Below are 19749 nucleotides of genomic sequence, written 5' to 3'. Positions count from 1 at the left end.
AAACAACTGGTGAAGAAACGTTTGTCCTTTCTCAGTTGCCATACCTGGATGTTGGTTGCCAAGCAACAAATTAAACAACCTGTTGATGGAAAAGTGAGCTACATTAGCTAGCCAATGAAACCATATCTAAGTTATCTAATGTAAGGCAGTAACAAAACATGGATAAAGAGTTAAACGAAGAAAAACTGCAAGATTTGTATGCTTGGATAGACAAAATACCGTTGTCAAGACCTAAAAGAAATATTACAAGGGACTTCAGCGATGGAGGTAGTTAGCTAACGTCAAAGTTAGTGCCAGTACTGTAGCAATGCTACAGTACAATGCTACAGTACTACTATGCAGTAGATTTGACACAGATTCTGTGTTGCATTTAAAGGGTCTGCAGTGTTGATTTAGTTTGGCAATGTATTCTGTACAACAACTGGTCATGTTTTCTCACTGTTAATGCTGGCCAAAACAAGCAAACTCGCCGACATTTAGCCTACTTCTTGAGAGCCATGTTATACGCTTATGGTGTACTGTCACTGTCTGACCAAAAACTGTGCCCCCTCTCTCTCTCCTCCAGTGATGGCTGCTGAGGTTGTGAAGTATTTTTTTCCCAAGCTCGTAGAAATGCACAACTACAGCCCAGCCAACTCCACACAGCAAAAGCTCAGCAACTGGGGCACTCTCAACAGGCAAGGAGGAAACCCTTTCTGTCAGTATATCCTTGGTGTGGAATAGAATATGGGAATGTTTGCAGTAAGATGCATTGCCTGCATGCATTGCACACTGACCTCTGCTCTGAGCAATGTTTTCCTCTCCACATCCTCTTGCTATGGGTCGTGAGAACTGTGATGGAAACACTTGCATTCTCAGACCTCTGGTCTGGAACACAGCCATGCCGCTGTACATAGCAGTGAGACCCGATATTGAGGTTGCCACTCATTGAAAACATATCTTGTCAAGCAGAGTAAAGTATATTCGGGGCCTTTTTCTGGGAATCCAGTTAGTTCTGGATTAAAAAGGAAACCTATTTAAACAGACACTTAAATCTCTTTCTCGGAGTACTAATTTGTTTATTTGTCCTGAAACCAGAGCTCATGATTTCCATAAACATGCGTTTTTTGATTTTGTTCTGTGTAGGAAGGTGTTTTCCAAGCTCAGTTTCCATGTGCCTGAGGAGACAGTGAAGAGGATTGTAGTGTGTGCCCCTGGGGTGATAGAGCCTGTGCTGTGCTTCCTCAGAGAGAGGATTGAGGAAAAGCCAGTGGAGCACACTGCTGGAGACACATTACTGGTGTGTGTGTGTGTGTGCGCGCGTGCGTGTGTGTCCAGTAATATGTACAGTATGCATAATATGTAAATACATTATTTCCATCACTCTTAGGATCTGGAATACTATAATATCAGGAATCAGGAAAATAAGAAAACCTCTCGAGCTTCAGGCAACAATACCTCAACCATAACAAAGGGTAAGGGAATTCTGAATACATTAAATTATGTTAATGCCTATCAACCTAACATCACCAATTCACGCACAGTTTTGAGGAGAAAAACACTGATATGACCATACTGTGTAGTACATTATATTATTTTATTATTGCTTACTTTCATCATCCTAAAAGGCTGTGGTAAATAGAATGAGAAAATAGACAAATGTGTTTGTTTGGATGGACACTTCCTGGTATCAATTCAATGAGAGTCCAGCAGGCCAGATCATGATCATGTGGTGAGGTGTGTGTTTGTGTGTATTTGGGTTCATCTGCTCAGCTGACATGCAGCAAGTAAGCACATTTGCTCAGATGGCAGGGGACTGGATTTCATGTTAAGGGTTATTTGGATGTGTCTCTCTCACACACACACACACACACACACACACATATATATATATATATATATATATATATATATATATATATATATGCACATGCTTGGAGTTGTGCTGACCCAGTGCTCCAGTCATCTGAAGGAGGGACAAACAAAGGACAGAAAGATTTCTTGTCTGGGGAGGCTGTTTCCTGTCACCTCTGTCCCACTGCCAACCATCTGACATCTTTGCTGAGGTGCTGTCAGAATTCCAATGTCAGCAAATGTTAACCACTCCCCCCCGCACACACGCACACACAGAGGTGCCACATCAGATAAGAGGAGGAATGAGGATCAAGAGGCCAGGACCTTGAGGGAGGGACCCAGACATATCTTTCCTCCGTTTCCCACACCTCACCTCCCCCTTTGTCCGTATACTCTCTATAACCTCCACTCCCTCCCCTCTGTCCTTTCCTGTCTCCTTCCCTCTTTCCTTTCCTCTCCATCCTCACTCACGCTCACACAAAGGAATCCTATCAGCCCTCATCGCCAGATGGTTCTTATCACTGGCTAGCTCTCCCATCAGCTCCTATCTCTCTCTCCGATTGGGAAGGCCGTGTCTTGTCCTCCTCCGCCCTCTCGACCCCTCCGTGCTCACAGGCCGTCGTTAAATCAACCCCAGAGTGTCTCTGCCGCTGACCAACCCTGTCGACCGGGTGGTCTAACCACACTGCCACGGCTGGAAATCTCGAATCCGCCGTGATACTGTAATGAGAGATGTGTGAGTCAGGCCTACGGCTGTGTCTCTGTGTTTCCATCCTTGGCTTCCTTATTTCCCCCCCAGAAGCCCGTCGGATCGAGGCTCAGCCGAAGGAAGAGCAGGGGAGGAAGAAGGAGAAGGCTGGTCAAGACAAAAGCAGGTGCCTCAGCAAATACACAGCATACCTGGTGTATGCTTCACCTTCAGACAGACTAGAATACTGTATATATACAGCATATATTTATTTTATTTTAAAGATAGGAAGGGTATAGCTCAGTGGTTAGAGCATGGCATTGTATAATTATTTATTTACTTAATACATAATACACAAAATAATAATAAACCAGACCTTACATTGTAAAAAAAAAATGATAAGCTGAGCTACATACGGTAAACGAATAAAGATACAGTGATGGTTATGCAATGTAACAAGTAGCGCATGTGGTTGCGTGTTGCTGAGTCCGGAGTGTGTGTCTGCTCCCACAGCATTCCTCAGGTGGCCCTGGCCCTGGGCTCTCAGATGGACCCCGCCTTCAGACTGCTGCTGGAGGAGAAGGAGCAGGTCATACTGTCCCTGCAGGAAACTGTGGAGGTATACACCCACGCCCACCCACACAAACACCCACACACTAACCCACAGCCACTCATACTTACACCCACACACACACTGTATAGACACTGCTATGCGCAACATCCTCTATAATCAGGAAACACACATTGCTGACAAAATGTGACACACTCCCTCTTCCTGTGATGACCTGCTAAGGACGTTCCAGTTCACATGAAACATTGCTGACTGACTGTGTGTGTGTGTGTGAGTGTGTGTGTGCGTGCGTGTGCGTGTGCGTGTGTGTGTGGTAAGCTGAGCCAGTAGCGGTCACTGAGTCAGTTAGCTCTCTGCAGATGTGAGCCCTCTTTAGCACAGCTGCTCATCGCCAACATGTTACAGATAGTCAGCAAGGCACTGCATTTACAATCTCACTAAGCAAGTTATGTTGTATTTTCACGAGTGTGCGTGTGTTTAGATCCTGCAGATTAAGGTGAACAGGCTGGAGCACTTGGTGCAGCTGAAGGACATGCGGATAGAAGATCTGACACGTCATTTGGAGCGATACAAGGCCAGAGCCAACATGTCAAAATAAACAGACACAAGGCTAGAACCTAATCTGCAATAAAGTTTATTTCACACAGTCTAAATATACCAATATTGGAGATTATTGGTGATGGAAGAATACCATAACAAGATCATTATTTTCTCTACTTTTAATACTATTTCTCGTGGAATCACAGATGCCTCTTTTTAACCATATTCCTTTATGTTTCTAAACTAAAGATGATGTTTTTCACGTTTGTTTTGATGACATATTTGGGTCATTCTGCATCAGATAGCTGTGTGCACTGTTTGATAATTGGTTTAACGTGTTTATTAATGACCAATGAGACCATGTGATTCTGTGTTTTATATCAATGTCATCTGTGAATTTGATGTGTTGCTACTTCTGTGCCTTCAGCCTACCTGACCTCCAAACCAAGAGCTAAATAAACGATCCAGCCTGATACTACAACTGTGCTGCACCGCCTATATGTGAGAGGATGAGGGAGAAGAGAAGACAAGTAGAGAGGGGATAGATGAGAGCAACAGGAGAGCAGAGAAAAGAAGAAGTCCAATTTCAGAAGTTGACGTCACTCTTCGAGAACTCTCGAGTGTAGCTCCTGCGTTTGCGCTTTTCGAAGTAGAAGGAACTTCTAACGAAGCACAACTGTTCCTAGTCTCAGAATAGAATGTGGTCTGACACCTACAGAAAGCATGTCATGCATTACCATATCTAGACTTTCTTTTCTAATACCTTAGAAAACCAGAGACCGTGCTCTGTGACGAGAGACTGAGGTGCATTTGCTATCCACAGGCTCTGAACAAACCTTCTCAAAAGACTTATTAGTCTTGCTCAAGCATGTTTGAGGACAGCATGTGTTTGCATGCATGCGTGGGAGTGCACAGTATACGTTACTGGGATGTAAGTAGCTTTCTTTCTTTAAAACTCTTCCAGCATTGTTCCTTACTTTGCCTAGGTGCCATTCTCAGTGGGCTGCTAATTGGTGTTTACGTGAGGCCAATCTATGTTGTTATAGCCCCTACCCTTGTCAAATAACACCAGATAAGTGTAGTCACCGACCAAGTCACCCAGTATGTGTCTGATTAAGTTGTAGTCTTTACTTCTCTCCCAGTATAGAATAACACCTGATAAAATCTCCTTTAAGTCTTCTTGGACCCTGTTGGGGTGCTGATATAGTCCAGCTGGATCTCAGATGTCTTGTTTGACTTACTCATGAAGCACCCCCAAAAAACATAGCAGCCCAACCCTGTCCATACACTGTCCAACAAGAAACGTTTTAAATAGTCCAGGTGATGACTCAACACACTGGCACGCCTGTGAGAAATGACCACATGGATGGAGGTGGAAGAGACAGTTCATCAGGAAGAAAATCCCCCCGTGGGGGATAGAGAGACACAGGGATAGGAGCCCTGAAGGGTGTTATCAGGGTGAATCACCCACAGGGAGCAGGGCAGCCTGGAGGTGGTGAGGCATTTCAGGGATGGTTCTCTTTCTTCTGGGTGTAATCTTGAAATGACTGGTAGTGTGTGAGAGCGTGAGTGATAAGATAACAGCACCAGCGCCATTCCCCTTCCCTCTATAACAAGGCTCTCACACACACACACTCATACACACACGGGATTGGAATGTGTGGGTGCCCTGTGCTGCCAATGAGGTTTGTGTGATAGGTAGACTGAGTCACGGTTGCCACCCGGTTGTTTGGGGAAATAGAGGCCTACGTTTCACTATTCTCCCTGCCTCATTTCTGCTAAAACAATGTACCCTGTATTCCTCTCCTTTTTGCCTGGTCTTTCTCTCCTTCCCCCATTCTCTCCACCATTGGTCCTTCCCTCCTTCCTCTAGCTCTGTTTTCTGGCCCTTGCACCCCACTCTTTTCCCTCCCACAATATCCCCACAGTGACTCCTCCACCCCGGGCACTCAGCTGAGACTGGGGTCTGTGCCCACTGGGCGGAGGGGGATCTGGCCAGGGTGGGATCACACACCAGAAGGATACAGGAAAGATGGAGGAAACCATGACCATCCAGGAAGCGGCACAACTCACCTTGACCTCATTTCCTCTAAGGGAGGGGCTTAAAACACACAGTGTTGATATTCTGTTGGATCCCTGATATGATCATCGGTCTCAGTTCTGCACATCACACTTTTTCCAACGATTAAATCTGTGTGCGCACGTGTGAATAATAATAAAAGACCAGAATGAGCTACTACAGAAATGGCTACTCTACACTCTACTCCACCCACAGACAAGATGGAAAAGTCTCTGCACAAAGCCCTGTCTCCCTCTTTCAGTCGTCTGTTATCTCAGACACACACACAAACACAGCCACAATTCCTCATCTCATACAATTCCTGAGGAGACACTTCCAGACTTCCGAGTCCAGCGGTGACCGGGTCAGGAGTCAGACTCCAGCCAAATACTCTGGTAGGAGGAGCAGGGTCTGCAGCGCCAACTCAGCATCCAGGAGAGTTATGGTCTGAGGAGAGAGGGAGTGGGGGTCGTTTAGGGAGTGAGGCAGAGACCCCAGGAGGAACTGAGCAGCGGTTAGTCAAAGCAAAGCCACAGCCATCTACTCACAAACACACACACAACACACACTCTCCTTTTCTCTCTCATAAACACACACACACAGCCATCCACGCACACACTAAACACACAAACTTTCCTTTTGTCTCATACACAAACACACTCACAGCTGATGACTGTAGCCCTAAGTGCTCGTATCACAGTAATGGATATATGGGACAAAACAAGCGACTGAGAGTTAAAAGATGTGTTTGTCATGATTGAATGCGTGTGTGCCTGCAACTTGAGTCATACTCATGCAACCACAGCCCATCCACAGTGAAAATCATCCCCCCTCTCCCTGTCTCTCTCAGAGACACACACTTAAATAAACACGCACAAATCGTAAAAAAGAAAAGCACATAAATTATCAACAACTGTTTTCTTCTTAAGTCCCCTCAGGAAATTAGTTTCCAGCCTGTGTGGATTCTCATGGTCAATAACACCATGTTTTAATAAAAATCCTTAATAGATATTCTGCAGCTTGGGTGGAAAACCCCTGACAACTTGCATCATCAGAAATGCTGAATGTGGACGTGTCAGTGTTTTGTGAACACAAAAACACAAGAACAAAGCAAAACCCTGGATAAATTCAAGTCTTTTAACACAACTATAGTATTCCATCTAGTGGACATTAAGAATACTACATCTGTTTCCAAATGGAATAAACTGCCAACCACGACACAAGTATGTGGTATCAAAATAGGCTTTATTTTACATAAACGAACATTGTCAAAACTTGATGAAAACTTCTTGCATATAAATCTTTTAAAACAATGAGACAGTCCAAATTAGGCAGATTGTACAAAAGTAACATTCACAAGGTTATGAATCCTCCTTTGAGTATCTCAATTACAACCCCTTGGTATGTTTGATTTGAACCCACCACCAAATCACGAGAACAGTCTTTAATGCAGATTCTTAGATCAAGTCAACGTCAGTAGGCCTATATCTTAACCACAGGTTGAAGCTTCCACTGTGTTAGTGGTGTTTACCAGCCAGACAGCACTAGTCCTATATAAGCTCATCAGTAGTCTGTCACCTTCGCTAAAGTCTAAATCTCAGAGCCTTATCTCTTTTAACCTGTCTGATGTGGCACTGTACCTGCATATGAGTATGTGTGTGTGTAAACTGCTGTGGGGTGATTGTAAGCTCCAATCAGCACTAAAGAGAACGGGGACCCCTGAAAGTCAATCTGAGGCGTCGCACGACCAGGACTCGTGTCCCATCCTCCCAGCCTTCTTCCTGAGGGCAACAGGCAGGGGGGAGCAGGGACACGGCTCGTTTCAGCCCTGCCGCCGCCGCCGCCGCCGCCGCCTAAATCAGCAGGCCTGGAAACGACGGGTCACTGCAACCACATCATTAAATCCCTTTTATAGACGGACGTGAGAATAGAAAGGACAATTCTCTTCCGAGGATTCTCGTTTGGACAGCCCTTGATTTAGTGCTTCTTCTCTGTCTGCTTCACAGTTTACATCAGGGCTGGTCTTAGTGTGGGTATTTTCAGTCATTCTCCGGTCACGGATTCGCACTGCACACAAACTACCACCAACCCCACCAACTACACTAAATACAATGACAATACACCTATACTACTGTAAACCACCACCTTCTGAGCACTCAAGACTCCAGGTAAGCCAATACAAAACTAACACCAAACTGCACATACAGCTCTGGCCCTTAAGATTGTATTTGTATGGGTTGTGAGGGGTGTGTGTGTCTGTGCTTAATACATGTTAATACAGGTTAACGCCTCTTTCTCCAGTACCCATCAGTGAGAGTGCTGGGTTGTAGTGTTGAACTGAGCAGATGCACCGTCTAGGGGAGAAGGCTCACCTCTCTCTCTCTTTCTCTCTCTCTCTCTCTGCTCCTAAGAACTTAATTAAAACAGGTGAGTGTCCCTGATCTGAACACATCCCAGAAATAGAGAGACCGGTTTTAATTAGTGTCACCTGTTGGATTCCAGTTAAACTAAACCACAGACAGCAAGGCTCAATCAACATCGATCACCGCTCAATCTCCAAACAAATCCAATCTTCCTGCATAAAAAAGGAAAACACCAAAAAACAAACCCAAAAAAGAATTAAGCTTTCAAAAGCAAAGCCCGAAGTTGCATTAAAATGCAAGCACGTGTAAAGTAGGGTGACTGGGACGAACGTCAAGAGAAGATCCCGTCTCGTTGACTTCTCAGGACCTGACTCATCCATGCATCGGCGTTCATAATGCTTGTTCCATCATGGTGTCTATTTGTAAGACGGCATCTTCACACAGAGCAGCAGAATGCACTCTTTCCTCCTCCCCCCCTCTCTCCCCCTCTCTCCTCTAACCCCGTCCCATTTTCCTCCCTCTGTTCACTCCATCTCCTCTTTCTCCCCGTCTGTCTTTTTCTCTCAGCCCCTTGAGGTTTAAGACCAAAGCATGTTTTTTTTTGTAGTTTTTTTTTTTGTAATTTTTTTTTTTTTTACTCCCACCAAGCTAGTTGCGCAGCTCTGCCACCCTGAAGCCATCAGAGTTCATGCCTTCCCTGGTGAGACACACCCCTCCCTCCCCCACAAAGTGTGACCGTCCTCCCCCTCCCTGCCCAGAGACAGACAGACAGGGGGGCAGACAGGCTGGGTGTCTCAGTGTTCCCGGAGCTGGGCGTCCGGGAGGGCGTCCGCCTCCGCGATGGAGGGGCTGTTGTTGTTGCCCTCCACAAACATGTTGGGGATGTCCTGGCCAAAGTAGATCTTGCTGTTGGCTGCTATGCTCTGGTACTTCATCAGTTCCAGGTACTCAGGGGTTAACTTCAACTAGGGAAAGAGAAGATGGATGATGAGGGATGATGTATGAGAGACCAAGCGAGAGCGAGAGCAAAAGAGAAGTATGTATATGTTTACTCTGTTGGCTTCAGAAAACTTGGCAGCTGTGTAGTATTCAGCATCAGCCCTGGCCTTCTCCCTCGCCAGGAAGGCAGAGTCTGAAACAGACAGGGGGGGGGGGGGGGGGGGGGAATCACGCTTTGTACAACACAGGGGGCCACAACACGGACGACTGTTACGAAGACAGACAGACAGACACAGACCTTCTATCTCAGAAATCCTCTTCTCTGTCTCCTTCTCCATCACCTTCTGTTGGAAGTGGATCCCAGCCACCTCGGCCATCTTCTGAGCCTCTGCGAGACAGGGGGGAAGACAAAAAGTATAGTTTTATATTTGGCTCTTTATTTTACATTGATCAAGCTCCAGGAAACTTCTGTAACTTATCAAAGGTCATTTGGACAAAGCTACATGTAATAAAGCAAATTCAAAAAGGCCCGTCTTATAGAACAAAGGCTTGTTCTGTAGGTCAAGGTTCACGGGCACGTTGCTAGGTTACCGATGGTTGCAACTTTATGGTATGCGGGCATGTTGCTAGGGGTAATGAATAACTTCGAAGAGGTAGGGTAACGCAACGTGGCATTTCTATTGGACACTGGAGGGGGCGCGGTGTTATGGTTCGGCATAGGACGGGAGGATGTCAAGCCTTACCAATGATGGCTTTCTTCCTTTCAGTCTCCGCTTCCTTCTCCACCACCCTCTGAGTCTGGACTGTTATCATCAGACGAGTCTTCTCGGCCTCCCTAGTCCGAGAGAGACGGAGGGAAAGAGAGGCAGAGAGGAGAAAAGGAGAACGGGAGAATGGCAAAGGCATTGAAAGTCAACGTGTTTGCTACTTTGCAGCCCACAGTTGGTGTGGGTGTCTCTGCTACGATGCTGGAATATAAATAAAAACACAAAGCCTGAACAAGCTAAACACACACATGCGCATGCACTCATTAAAAGACTCACATGAGTTCAAAGTTCCTCCTGATTGCCTCGGGGATCTTGGGTTTGGTGACACGGACCGCCTACAACACAAGAAAGAAAATATTTAGAGCACATTCAAACCTGTTAGATTGCCAAGCAGCCAGCATTGCCTTAGCAGTCCTGTGTGTGTACCTGTATTGTAAGTCCAGGGGCCATGCAATTGAGATCCTTCTGCAAGGCGATCTTCAAGTTCTCATCTATGATGTCTGTGAAAGACATTAACAGAACTTTAAAAAACCAACCGTTTTGTCTTCCTGAGAGTGTGTGTTTGTGTCTGCGTGTGTATTCTCACCAAACAGCTCTATGTAGACCTCCTGTAGGGTATGCACACTGCAGAACTGGTTGAGTTCGTGGTGAATCTTGTTAAAGATGAGAGTCTTATCATAATCAGCTGTGTAGTTCTTCACAATGTCAACCACTGAGGAAACAGAAGACTAGGTTGGAGTGACTTGTAACATTATCAACTGCATCGTCCAGTTTCCCAGTCACTTTTAGGGGAGTGGGGTTATGGGAAGTGTAGTTCCGAGGGTGTTACCTGCAGTAGGGACCAGCATGTTGACCACCTCAATCCTATCAAAGTAGATCATCGTACCTCCACTGTGGAGAGAACATGGATGTTAGGAGGCCCTAATTACAAAAAGACACACACATACGCAGGGCCCGAGCCTGACCCTCCTCCAGTTACCTGGTTCCACAAGGCACATTCTTGATCTCGTCCGTTTGGAGAGTTGTCTGTTAAAACAAGCAACAGAACCGTGAGAGGAGCTAGTCACTGACCAGCACTACACTGTAGGATCGGATATGGCTGTTTATTTAGCCAGATATGAATCCGCTAACCTTGTATTGTTTTAGCTATCAGCAACCATTTGAAAGTTCTTAATGTGAGTTTGACTAATCTTGTTGGTTCACACCCATCAGTATCCACTTGTTCTGTTCTTTGCACTCGATGAGATAAACTGATCCCACCCCATGCTTTGGCAAATAGTAACTGACCTGCTCTAGCGAACTAGGGTTTGTGTCTGAAGAGCTGGCTACTGTTACCTGTACAGATCTGAAGGTGGTTATGAAGGGCAACATTATGTGATACCCAGGGCCATTGGGCGTGGTCAACAAAGCTCCTCCCCTGAAACACATAACACTAATGTAAGCAATGTGCAGTCACAACAACCAAACTGCCAAACCTTTCACAGGACCTGTAAGAACACAAAGCTCTGTTCTGACTAACACTTCTCACATCAATTGTTGTGAAAAATGAGCGTTTTGAAAGTATAAAGGAGAAGGAAGAGAGTGTTGCAGCATTATTAGGCTACATGTTGAAGCTGAGATAGCTCTTACCTGTAGTAAACGGCCAAGTGTCCCTCCTCTATCTTATGGATGGATGAATGAAGCAGGATAGCCATCAGCCCCATCACTGCTGCCACTACTGCCCCAACATGCGCCATCGTCATCCTCACCTGCAGGACTCACCACACCTGGCACGTAGACACAAGACTAGTCATTGTTGTAGCTTACTTTAAATTTTGCTGTAACATATCTGACTACAGCCCAAAGGATAGCCAGCAGCTATAAAGTAATTCCAAATACCTTATCAGACAATTCCACCCGTAGCGCTTATACATTTACTTTGCCCTCTTATTAGGTATTAGGTTAACTAGCATTAAGCTAGGCTACGTAAATGAGCAAAATGCAGCCACTCACACAATAGGGGGCACACAACTAAGGTCTTCTACTAGACTATAAATAATCTGTGTTTAACAACTTTAGCGCTGCACATAATATGCATTGTGTACAACGTAAATATTAAGCTGGCTAACCTGCAGATACCTATGAGATACCTAGCTAGCCTACAATGTAGCCTACATGTCCAATTTATGACGCACGTTAACATTAGCTAGACAAGCTACATTAGCTTGCTCGCAAACCTAGCTAGCTAGCAATTAGTTCGACAATCTGCGTATAATGTGGTAGCAAGCAACTTAATAAAGCTAGCTAACATGATGTACTCAGCTAACATTAGCTGAGCTAATAACATAATTACGATGAAAATGAAATGTTACCAGTCTATTGATCAGTTCTCTTTACGATCGGTTCACAGCGACCCATCCCCCTTTCCACCACCCACGGGTGTTTTCACTTCTGACAGCCAAGCAATGTTAGTTAGATACCGATACACTCGCTTAACCGTTTCAGCTCTTCCGGGTTAGAATTGAAAACCTAAAACTTTTAGTAAAAGGTGGAGAGAAGGAAGACTGACGTGCATTAACGTTGGTTGCAATCTGCCATTAAAAGCGATACGATAGACGACAGACGTGGAGCTCGAGTTTCACGGTCTTACGAAATTAATACCAAAACGTGAAATGTAACCGAGTAAACCAGATAGGGACTTATTGGCAATAAGGAATTTTTATTATTCTTCGGTGTCCAATATATATAGTCCAATATTATCTTCTTTAAAACTTTATCACATCCATATACAAACACACAAATGTAAACTCGTCATATCCTGCAATGAAATAAGAATACATTTTGTGGTTGCAACATATCTCAATTAACTTCATTGTCTTACATGCTAGTATTTCAACTTTACAAAGGCATCATCCTAATGGTGTCTGTAAAATGCATGATATGTGCTCACAGACACATGTTATGGCTTTATTCACAATGTTTACACATTTTTTAACATTGCCTCATTAGATTACTCAGCTTCTGTCGTGTAACTATGCAGACCTCCAGTCTGTGTTGAAATATGTAAGATGCATACAGACATAATATAGCCGTAGTTACTTCCAAATAAGCACTTTGAAAAGTCCACGTTCACCCGAAGGCTTATGGCATTGAGGTAGTAGCCTTCACAGAGCCGGGGCTTTGCCGGGTCTCAAACCACTGAAGTGAAGCCTGCAGCCCTGATCCATACTGGGTCCAGCTCCAGTCCTGCTCCTGCAGGCCACACAGGCAGGGTCACAGGGTCAGACATGCCTCTGCATATGGTCCATTAACACTACATGCACATCATAACGCCTGCCTTACTAGTGAAATACCAGCCAAACATAAACCAAGCCAATACAAAACAGTAAAACATACGTTTTACACGTTAACACATAAACACATGAGTACTGCCGACTAACGCTCACATACAGCACGCTCACACACATGTACCATGGCGCTGTGCTCCATGTGCTGAGCCGTCTTCTGCATGAGCGACGTCAGCGTGGTCAGGTATCGTTGGTTCTCCTCTAACAGGTGGCAAACTGACTCACTAAGAGAGGGAAGAAAAAAAGAAAATGTGCGCGTGTGTGACAGAGAGAAGAGTGACATGACAGTGCTTCAAACACCGGTTGTGTGATATGATTTAATATGTTGATGTCATTGGCCTCACTGGTCGTTAGCACCCGGCAGGAACGTGTTGAGAGGAGGTAGGCCGTCTTTGGTCGGAGGCTGGTACACATGCAGTGTGGAGGACTGTGGGGGGCTGAACGCCTCGGTGTGGGGCGACAGAGAGCTGCGACTGGTGCTCTGGGCCTACACACATGCACAAACGTGCACAAACACACAGTTCAAAACCCTTGAATGGAAATGATTCCTTTCCCATTCGTGAGTTGGTGAGTCACAGACAAGTGGGTTCATCCAAAAGTGTGTGTGTGTGTGTGTACCCGAGTATATATATATATATAGACACGTATATATACAGTACATTGTATGCGGGAGCATCGGCGTGTCCATAACTCACACAGGCAATCTTGAGGAGGTGCCAGAACTCTCGCTGTCTCTTCATCTGCATCTGCATGACGGCGTTCTCCGCCGCCTTTATGCCCTCCACTGCCACGTCCAGCTTAGGAAACAGATCCACCATATGCCGCTTACACAGCAGGGTCTTACTGGGAGGAGGGACGGAGCGAATGAGAGGCAAGCAGAGAAGGAGGGAATCAGAGACGCGGGAAACCGTTTCAATGTTGTGTGTGTGTGGGGTGTGCGTGTGTACGAGTGTGCGTCGAAGAATGTTGCGCGTGCATGTTTGAAGAAGTGCCCGTGTTGGCCCTCGTAGAGGTGTGTGACGTACCCGAGGTGCGTGTAGAGGTCTCGAAGGACTCGATCCTGGTTCTGAATGGTCTGAATGATGGCCTTCACCATTTCGGAGCTGTCACTGTAGCCGTGAGGGGGGTCAGGACCTACACACACACACACAGCATGCATTCTGTGTCGTCAGAATGAACCTTAGCTGATTTCAACAACATCCCACTCGTGCACACCTCAGCTGCCTGTCATGGGATCCAACTCACTTTTGCATTTGAGGGTCAACTTCTTATAGAGGCCAATGGCCGTCTCCATTCTGAGGAAAAACAAACATTTATATTACCCACCTTCCCCAAACAGGACAAACATTACAAATAGGACAAACACAAATAGGCCAGCGTTGATTAAAAGGAGTGGACGTTGATACGAACATCTGTTCCATGATGTCTTCTTGTTTCCTGGCAAAGGGACTCCTTTCCAGCTCCAAAATCTCATTATGGAGAGACACAATTTCCTCATCAAGATAGCTCACCTCCGCTGCCTAAACACACGCACGCACACGCACACGCACACACAGTACAGTAAGTATGAGTGGAGAATTTTTCAGAAGAGTAGCTTTAGAGTAAAGGAGTAGAGAACAGTGAGGTAAAGATGAGTAGATTTGTAAAAAGAAAATAGAGTAAAACCAATACAAGAGTACACTTGAATCTACCTGTCCAAACTCCATTGCCTTCTCTTGATTCTCCTCCCATGCCTTGAGCATCTTCTCTGAGGCTACAGCACACGGAATAAACAACAAAGTAGTAGAGTTGAGGCTCACTGGGTTTCAAATCAAATCGTATTTGCTTTGACCATTTCAACATGCAATCGAACAATACTTCACAACAAAGGCCAATGTGTTTGAACCTGCCTTGAGAGAAGGTCAGACCAACCTGCCCTTAATAACATTCTAGAGTATTGTACCGTTTGTGATTAATACTGTGCTGTGTGAGTGTATGGTTTTGTTGAGTATTAGAGTGTGCAGGGGGGTCACAGTAGGGTGTGAGCAAGGCGCCCTCACAGATGCCAGTGTCTCTCTGCTGGGAGTACAGCTCCAGATCGTGCTGAATGCTGCTCCTGAAGAAGGTCAGCTTGGCTCGAAGCTGCTGGGACTGGGAGAACAGGAGGTTCTTATACCTGGTCAGGTTGGTGTTGTAACGCAGCACACTCAACCTAGAGACACACCCACACAAATAAGACATTGCAAAATAGACGTCTAGGACACGTGTGCACTCATAATTACATTTCCGCACAACATATTTAAATGACTCAACCTCAACTCACTTGTTCCAAATGTACAAAATACTGAAAGATTGACACAAAGCTAATGCTTAAAATAAAATCGGTTTTGTCCGAGTTAAAAGTATTTGAAGCAGTTACATTTCCCCAAAATACGCTTGAGCTGCCAAAAATATGTTGAGTTCTGACTGTGTATAAACCTACATGGCAGCCCTCTGTCCCTGGTACAGGCGGGTGTAGTCTTCTCTGAGGCCACAGATGTAGCTGACCGCATCCCTCCACACCTTCCTGAGGGCCGTCAGGGGCAGCTGGGTCTTAGTCTCCCTCACTGAGTCGAGCCAAACACAGGCGGCCATTAAAGATGGGACCGAGTCACACGTGCATCAACTCAACAGTTGAATTGGTTGAACAGCTACGCGGCTACAAATACCGCCATTGAGTAGCCAGCTTTTCGGCCACGTTCCAGGCTACAAACACGTGGGCACTGACACAGAGTCATCTCAACCTCATTTTAACAGGCGGCTTTACAGCAGATGGAGTCATTGGTCGTATCAAACTCAAAAAGTGTTTGCATGCTCACAACGTGAATTTTTGCCCCACTACAGTGTCTCATGGCATACCCGTTGCCCCTTAATCAGACTGATGTAGTGGTGTTGCAGCTGGTGTTTGGCAGCCTACCGATGAAGTTGACGCTGTCAGGGAGAGGTCTAGGAGTGAAAGGGCCGGCGTACTTTGTCAGGCTCTTGTCAAACAGGTACAGTAAGCAGTTGTCCCACCCTCGCTGAGGAAAGAGCATCACCACAGTCATTGGACTGTTTGGCGTATGTTAGATTATTTTGTCATTGTACTTCCTGAAGTTGTCGGTGCAGTACGGGTGAGGACAATTCCTGGTCATCAGAATTTAAGAGGAAGGAGAGGGTAAAAACACACCGGTCCATCAGGGAGGCAGTAGACGGGCGGTGGTCGGGGGTCCAGGGAGACTCCAGTATCCAGCAGCAGCTCCTGGCTGAGGGGGGGGATGTGTGTTTGAGTGTGGGTCTCCAAGCGCTGCTGGAGGGAGTGCAGGCCCTCCTCACTCCCCAGCACCAGGGAGTGCAGCTGGGCTGATGACATGTCCAGCACATGGATCACCTGGAGGATGGGGATTTGTTCATATATTTTTTACATATATTTTCAGCTTGATGGGATACAGTCTGTTAGAGAGTAAATATAAGGGAGAGAGAAAACTGAAAACATGCAGAAATGGCCCGAGACGGAATTGAACCTGGGCCACTATGTGAGTGCCTCAGCCCATATGGTACACACCCTACCCAGCGTGCCAGCTAGGACATTTTTCATTTAAAGTCTGATCCACTTCTACAAAAAGAATTCGACATACATTTATAGTACTGACGGGATTATAGTTTCCAATATAGGTGTCACAATTAATTCTGCGGTAATATTGATTAACAGACCCTTTGTCGACCGTACAAAGATGAAAGTGAATATGACATAGATCATACCCTATCTGGTGTGTGTGTGTGTCTACCTTCATCTCCAGAATGTTCTGCAGAGCGGTGTAGCAGACGTGCTGGTGTATGTCTGGTTCCAGCCCTCCACCCCTCTCAGCTGGGTCCCACAGCAGCAGCATCCTCAGGAGACGCTCCACCGGCTCCAACAAAGCCCTACAGACACACACAGATTCGAGTAACTACTGCTTGATGGTGTCCCATTACATTGTAGTCCTGGCTAAGTCGTGTCAAGCTGATTTACTTGCTCAGGTTGTTGGGGTAGGGCAGGTGTGTTGAGAATTTGACTTCTCCGTTCATATCCTCAACCGCCATGATGTCGTCAGGACCTTTGTTCTTCACCTTCCCAATACTGTAGAAACAAGCACAGTCAGCAGCCAGTAGGGCAAAGGTGCATTAACAGAAAGCAAGATATCGTTTTTCTTCACATACACACTTGAATACAATAGCTAAATAAATCATTATTATAGGCACTGGCAAAGGAAGTAGAAGACACACAATGGACCAGAAGGAAATGTACTCACCACTGTAAAGGGTTTGAGTGGTGCAAAAAAGGACGAAAGCCACATGTGCACTCAAAGATGATGATTCCGAAACTCCAGTAGTCCACTGTAAATGAGTAGGGCTTCTCTTCAAACAGCTCAGGAGCCTGACACACACACACACAAACACACACACACACACACACACACACACACACACACAGTAAGCTGTCGAGTGTGTTTCTCCCACAACTGTGTCAGTACTTGTAAGAAGCTGAGAGGTACAGAGCTTCTCACCAGATACTGCAGAGTCCCAACAAAGGAAGTGCAGAGACTTCCCTGGTCCAGGTCTTTGGCATAACCCAGATCGATGATCTTATGTACAATCTACGGTAGAGTAAAGTAGAGTAAAAACAGCAGATATGTTATAGAGCATCGAAATAGGGTTAGAGGCGTGTGTATTTGCTTGTGTGTATGCCCTCACCTTCCCATTGGTCTCCTGTAGTACGATGTTCTCTGGCTTCAAATCTCTATGGATGATTTTATTTTCATGGAGGTACCTGATGCCGGACCCTGGGGTTGTATGGTAGAGTACGCTTAATAACTCCAGGAGAACATACATGTATGTACTCTATACCAAAGCATAATTAACCATGAATAACCTAAACATAAGTTAAACAGATACAAATTTTAGGTTCAGGTTACATTACCGACGTCATTAAGGAGTGAGACTATCTCGCTCTCCTTCAGTCCGCTGTAGTTCTCTGGCTTGTTGAGCCGCTTGCGCAGGTCTCCTTTGGTGCAGTACTCCATGGCTAACATGGGAAGGCCGTTGAGAGTAATGTAACTCATCTCCTCTGGCACCTCCCTGGCCCTCACCACATTTACATGACTCAGCCTAGGGCATCAATACACACACAGATGGATGGGGACACGGAGGCAGGAAGGAAATAATTTGTTATGGTCAGCATAGCCAACAGTATTTCATTGAACTTGAATCACAGGACATATATGGACACAGCTGATGGTTACTGTACTGTTATGCACCCTGTTCGAGTTATTTTGGTGTAGATATCTTAAAACAATGAGAAGGTCTGTTTGATGACTGACTTCTTCATAATCTGTATTTCTCTCCTCCAGTGGCATTTGTGCTTTGAGTTCAACTCAAGGAGGCACTGTTTTACAGCAATCTTCTCTGCAGTCTCCTGTTCCAAACAAAAAGACATAGTTAGAAATCAAAATCCCTGTAGAGAAATGTGGTGCTTCTGCAAAACTCATAATCAACATATGCCTTAGTAGACAAATAAAATGCACCTGTAACCTTAAGGTAACTTAAGTATATTTATGACTTACCTGGTGCTGGTACATGTAAACATCTCCAAACCCCCCTGTCCCGAGCCGCTCCTTCATCTCCCATGGCCCGCAGACCTGGGTCTGCTTCAGCATTGCTCTCTCCGTAGCTTACTGTGGCTGTCTGAGGAAAGGAGTGTTGAGGCACACAAACAAACGCAACAAACGTTGCATGCTACATAAGGTACAGTTTCACACTACACACTAGCAGGTTTCTCGTATTAGCTGAAATTAGCATAACAGCAACAGCTAATAAGGATTTTCCCCTAATGATTTGATCATTCAAAACCATTTACCTTGACGTGACAGGATTGTAATACTTCTTTTAGCTATCGATGTTCACATCTGTCAAGTCAAAACCAGATTTTCGCAGACACACATGTTGTTGTCAATCAGTTTCCCTGTTCAGAGTCCAGTACTGTACAGTAACACACACACACACTGGACGTCGTTCCTTAAAGGTGAAACTGACAAGCAAAACGCAAACAAATGTATCCTGTTGCTACTTTGGTTTTCAAATTTTGCAAATGGTATATAGAGCTACATCGAATCAAGCTAATGTAAGTAAACTGTTAGGTTAGGCCTATGCTAGATAGCTAACTTTAGCTGGCTTAGTTTTACTTTCGGGTAGTTTCACGACCCAAACAAGGCAGCGCGCAGCATACGTGCGCATGCGCGTCAAAATAACCTACTTGGCTTAAGCAGTGGTTCCGAAACTGTAGGCAAGAGGTAGGCTACGGTACTATTGCTGATGAACGAACATTTAATTACAATCGGAAGAAAAGCCAGAATATGTATTACATTTGAACGTCAGTTCATTGTTTCATGTATATCCCTCTGCTTCCAACTTTCCAATAGTGAGGGTGGAAGCAACACAGATGACACAGTGACACCTTTGACAAATAGGCCTACTACAAATAGACAGAGATTAGATTAGTATATATATATATTTTTGGCGTCAAATTAACAGTGCATGATATAAATTAAATACAGTTCATGTTACCAACAAAACAATACTGTAGAACTGGTAAACTTTACTTTTTCTATCACTACACAACTCATTGTA

General features: G+C 45.3%; 3 protein-coding genes across 5 annotated transcripts; 1 reads left to right on the top strand and 2 right to left on the bottom strand.

Annotated features, from left to right (window-relative positions):
* Nucleotides 1–158: 158 nt before the first annotated feature.
* Nucleotides 159–3847, top strand: spef1 (sperm flagellar 1). Its single transcript, XM_067236893.1, has 7 exons — nucleotides 159–267; nucleotides 566–677; nucleotides 1126–1279; nucleotides 1370–1454; nucleotides 2633–2708; nucleotides 3035–3140; nucleotides 3574–3847. The coding sequence occupies exons 1-7, from the start codon at nucleotides 159–161 to the stop codon at nucleotides 3688–3690; spliced, it is 759 nt and encodes a 252-aa protein (XP_067092994.1). The 3' UTR covers nucleotides 3691–3847.
* A 3070-nt stretch (nucleotides 3848–6917) lies between these two features.
* Nucleotides 6918–12256, bottom strand: erlin1 (ER lipid raft associated 1). The gene is made up of 12 exons (XM_067235883.1): nucleotides 12112–12256; nucleotides 11390–11526; nucleotides 11096–11177; nucleotides 10740–10786; nucleotides 10590–10651; nucleotides 10347–10472; nucleotides 10187–10260; nucleotides 10037–10095; nucleotides 9737–9828; nucleotides 9292–9381; nucleotides 9107–9186; nucleotides 6918–9019 (listed from the first exon to the last, which is right to left on the bottom strand). The coding sequence occupies exons 2-12, from the start codon at nucleotides 11500–11502 to the stop codon at nucleotides 8849–8851; spliced, it is 996 nt and encodes a 331-aa protein (XP_067091984.1). The 5' UTR covers nucleotides 11503–11526; nucleotides 12112–12256; the 3' UTR covers nucleotides 6918–8848.
* A 183-nt stretch (nucleotides 12257–12439) lies between these two features.
* On the bottom strand, nucleotides 12440–19298 carry LOC136942864 (inhibitor of nuclear factor kappa-B kinase subunit alpha-like). 3 transcript variants are annotated; one of them, XM_067235881.1, is made up of 21 exons: nucleotides 18980–19298; nucleotides 18687–18807; nucleotides 18444–18538; nucleotides 18044–18231; nucleotides 17818–17906; nucleotides 17631–17720; nucleotides 17376–17500; nucleotides 17096–17203; nucleotides 16872–17007; nucleotides 16274–16474; nucleotides 16022–16124; nucleotides 15548–15671; nucleotides 15126–15277; nucleotides 14778–14839; nucleotides 14497–14606; nucleotides 14332–14381; nucleotides 14112–14220; nucleotides 13782–13929; nucleotides 13431–13573; nucleotides 13211–13310; nucleotides 12440–12991 (listed from the first exon to the last, which is right to left on the bottom strand). In XM_067235881.1, exons 2-21 carry the CDS (start codon nucleotides 18777–18779, stop codon nucleotides 12881–12883), a joined length of 2337 nt encoding a protein of 778 aa, XP_067091982.1. In that variant the 5' UTR covers nucleotides 18780–18807; nucleotides 18980–19298; the 3' UTR covers nucleotides 12440–12880. The 3 variants fall into 3 exon arrangements, 2 of the variants coding, with proteins under 2 accessions (XP_067091982.1, XP_067091983.1); XM_067235882.1 differs by having other exon boundaries at nucleotides 18687–18803; XR_010876642.1 differs by lacking the exons at nucleotides 12440–12991; nucleotides 13211–13310 and having other exon boundaries at nucleotides 13432–13573; nucleotides 13782–13925.
* Between the last annotated feature and the right edge of the window lie 451 nt (nucleotides 19299–19749).

The sequence above is a fragment of the Osmerus mordax genome, chromosome 5 (assembly GCF_038355195.1).
Source record: "Osmerus mordax isolate fOsmMor3 chromosome 5, fOsmMor3.pri, whole genome shotgun sequence".
Classification (NCBI taxonomy): domain Eukaryota; kingdom Metazoa; phylum Chordata; class Actinopteri; order Osmeriformes; family Osmeridae; genus Osmerus; species Osmerus mordax.
Note: the sequence above shows the minus strand (reverse complement) of the source record. Positions and strands in the feature narration are given on the sequence as shown.

What these genes read in the sequence shown, in the direction of transcription:
- spef1 (XM_067236893.1), top strand. Translation starts at nt 159, where the DNA reads ATGGATAAAGAGTTAAACGAAGAAAAACTGCAAGATTTGTATGCTTGG. An exon ending in TACCTCAACCATAACAAAGG is followed by an intron (nt 1,455 to 2,632) that starts GTAAGGGAATTC and finishes TTTCCCCCCCAG; the next exon opens with AAGCCCGTCGGATCGAGGCT. An exon ending in CCCTGCAGGAAACTGTGGAG is followed by an intron (nt 3,141 to 3,573) that starts GTATACACCCAC and finishes GCGTGTGTTTAG; the next exon opens with ATCCTGCAGATTAAGGTGAA.
- LOC136942864 (XM_067235881.1), bottom strand. Translation starts at nt 18,779, where the DNA reads ATGCTGAAGCAGACCCAGGTCTGCGGGCCATGGGAGATGAAGGAGCGG. An exon ending in TACCCCAACAACCTGAGCAA is followed by an intron (nt 17,008 to 17,095) that starts GTAAATCAGCTT and finishes GTGTGTCTGTAG; the next exon opens with GGCTTTGTTGGAGCCGGTGG. An exon ending in ACATGGAGCACAGCGCCATG is followed by an intron (nt 12,992 to 13,210) that starts GTACATGTGTGT and finishes TGTGGCCTGCAG; the next exon opens with GAGCAGGACTGGAGCTGGAC.
- erlin1 (XM_067235883.1), bottom strand. Translation starts at nt 11,502, where the DNA reads ATGACGATGGCGCATGTTGGGGCAGTAGTGGCAGCAGTGATGGGGCTG. An exon ending in AAGGAAGAAAGCCATCATTG is followed by an intron (nt 9,382 to 9,736) that starts GTAAGGCTTGAC and finishes CCTGTCTCGCAG; the next exon opens with AGGCTCAGAAGATGGCCGAG. An exon ending in AGTTTTCTGAAGCCAACAGA is followed by an intron (nt 9,020 to 9,106) that starts GTAAACATATAC and finishes CTCTTTCCCTAG; the next exon opens with TTGAAGTTAACCCCTGAGTA.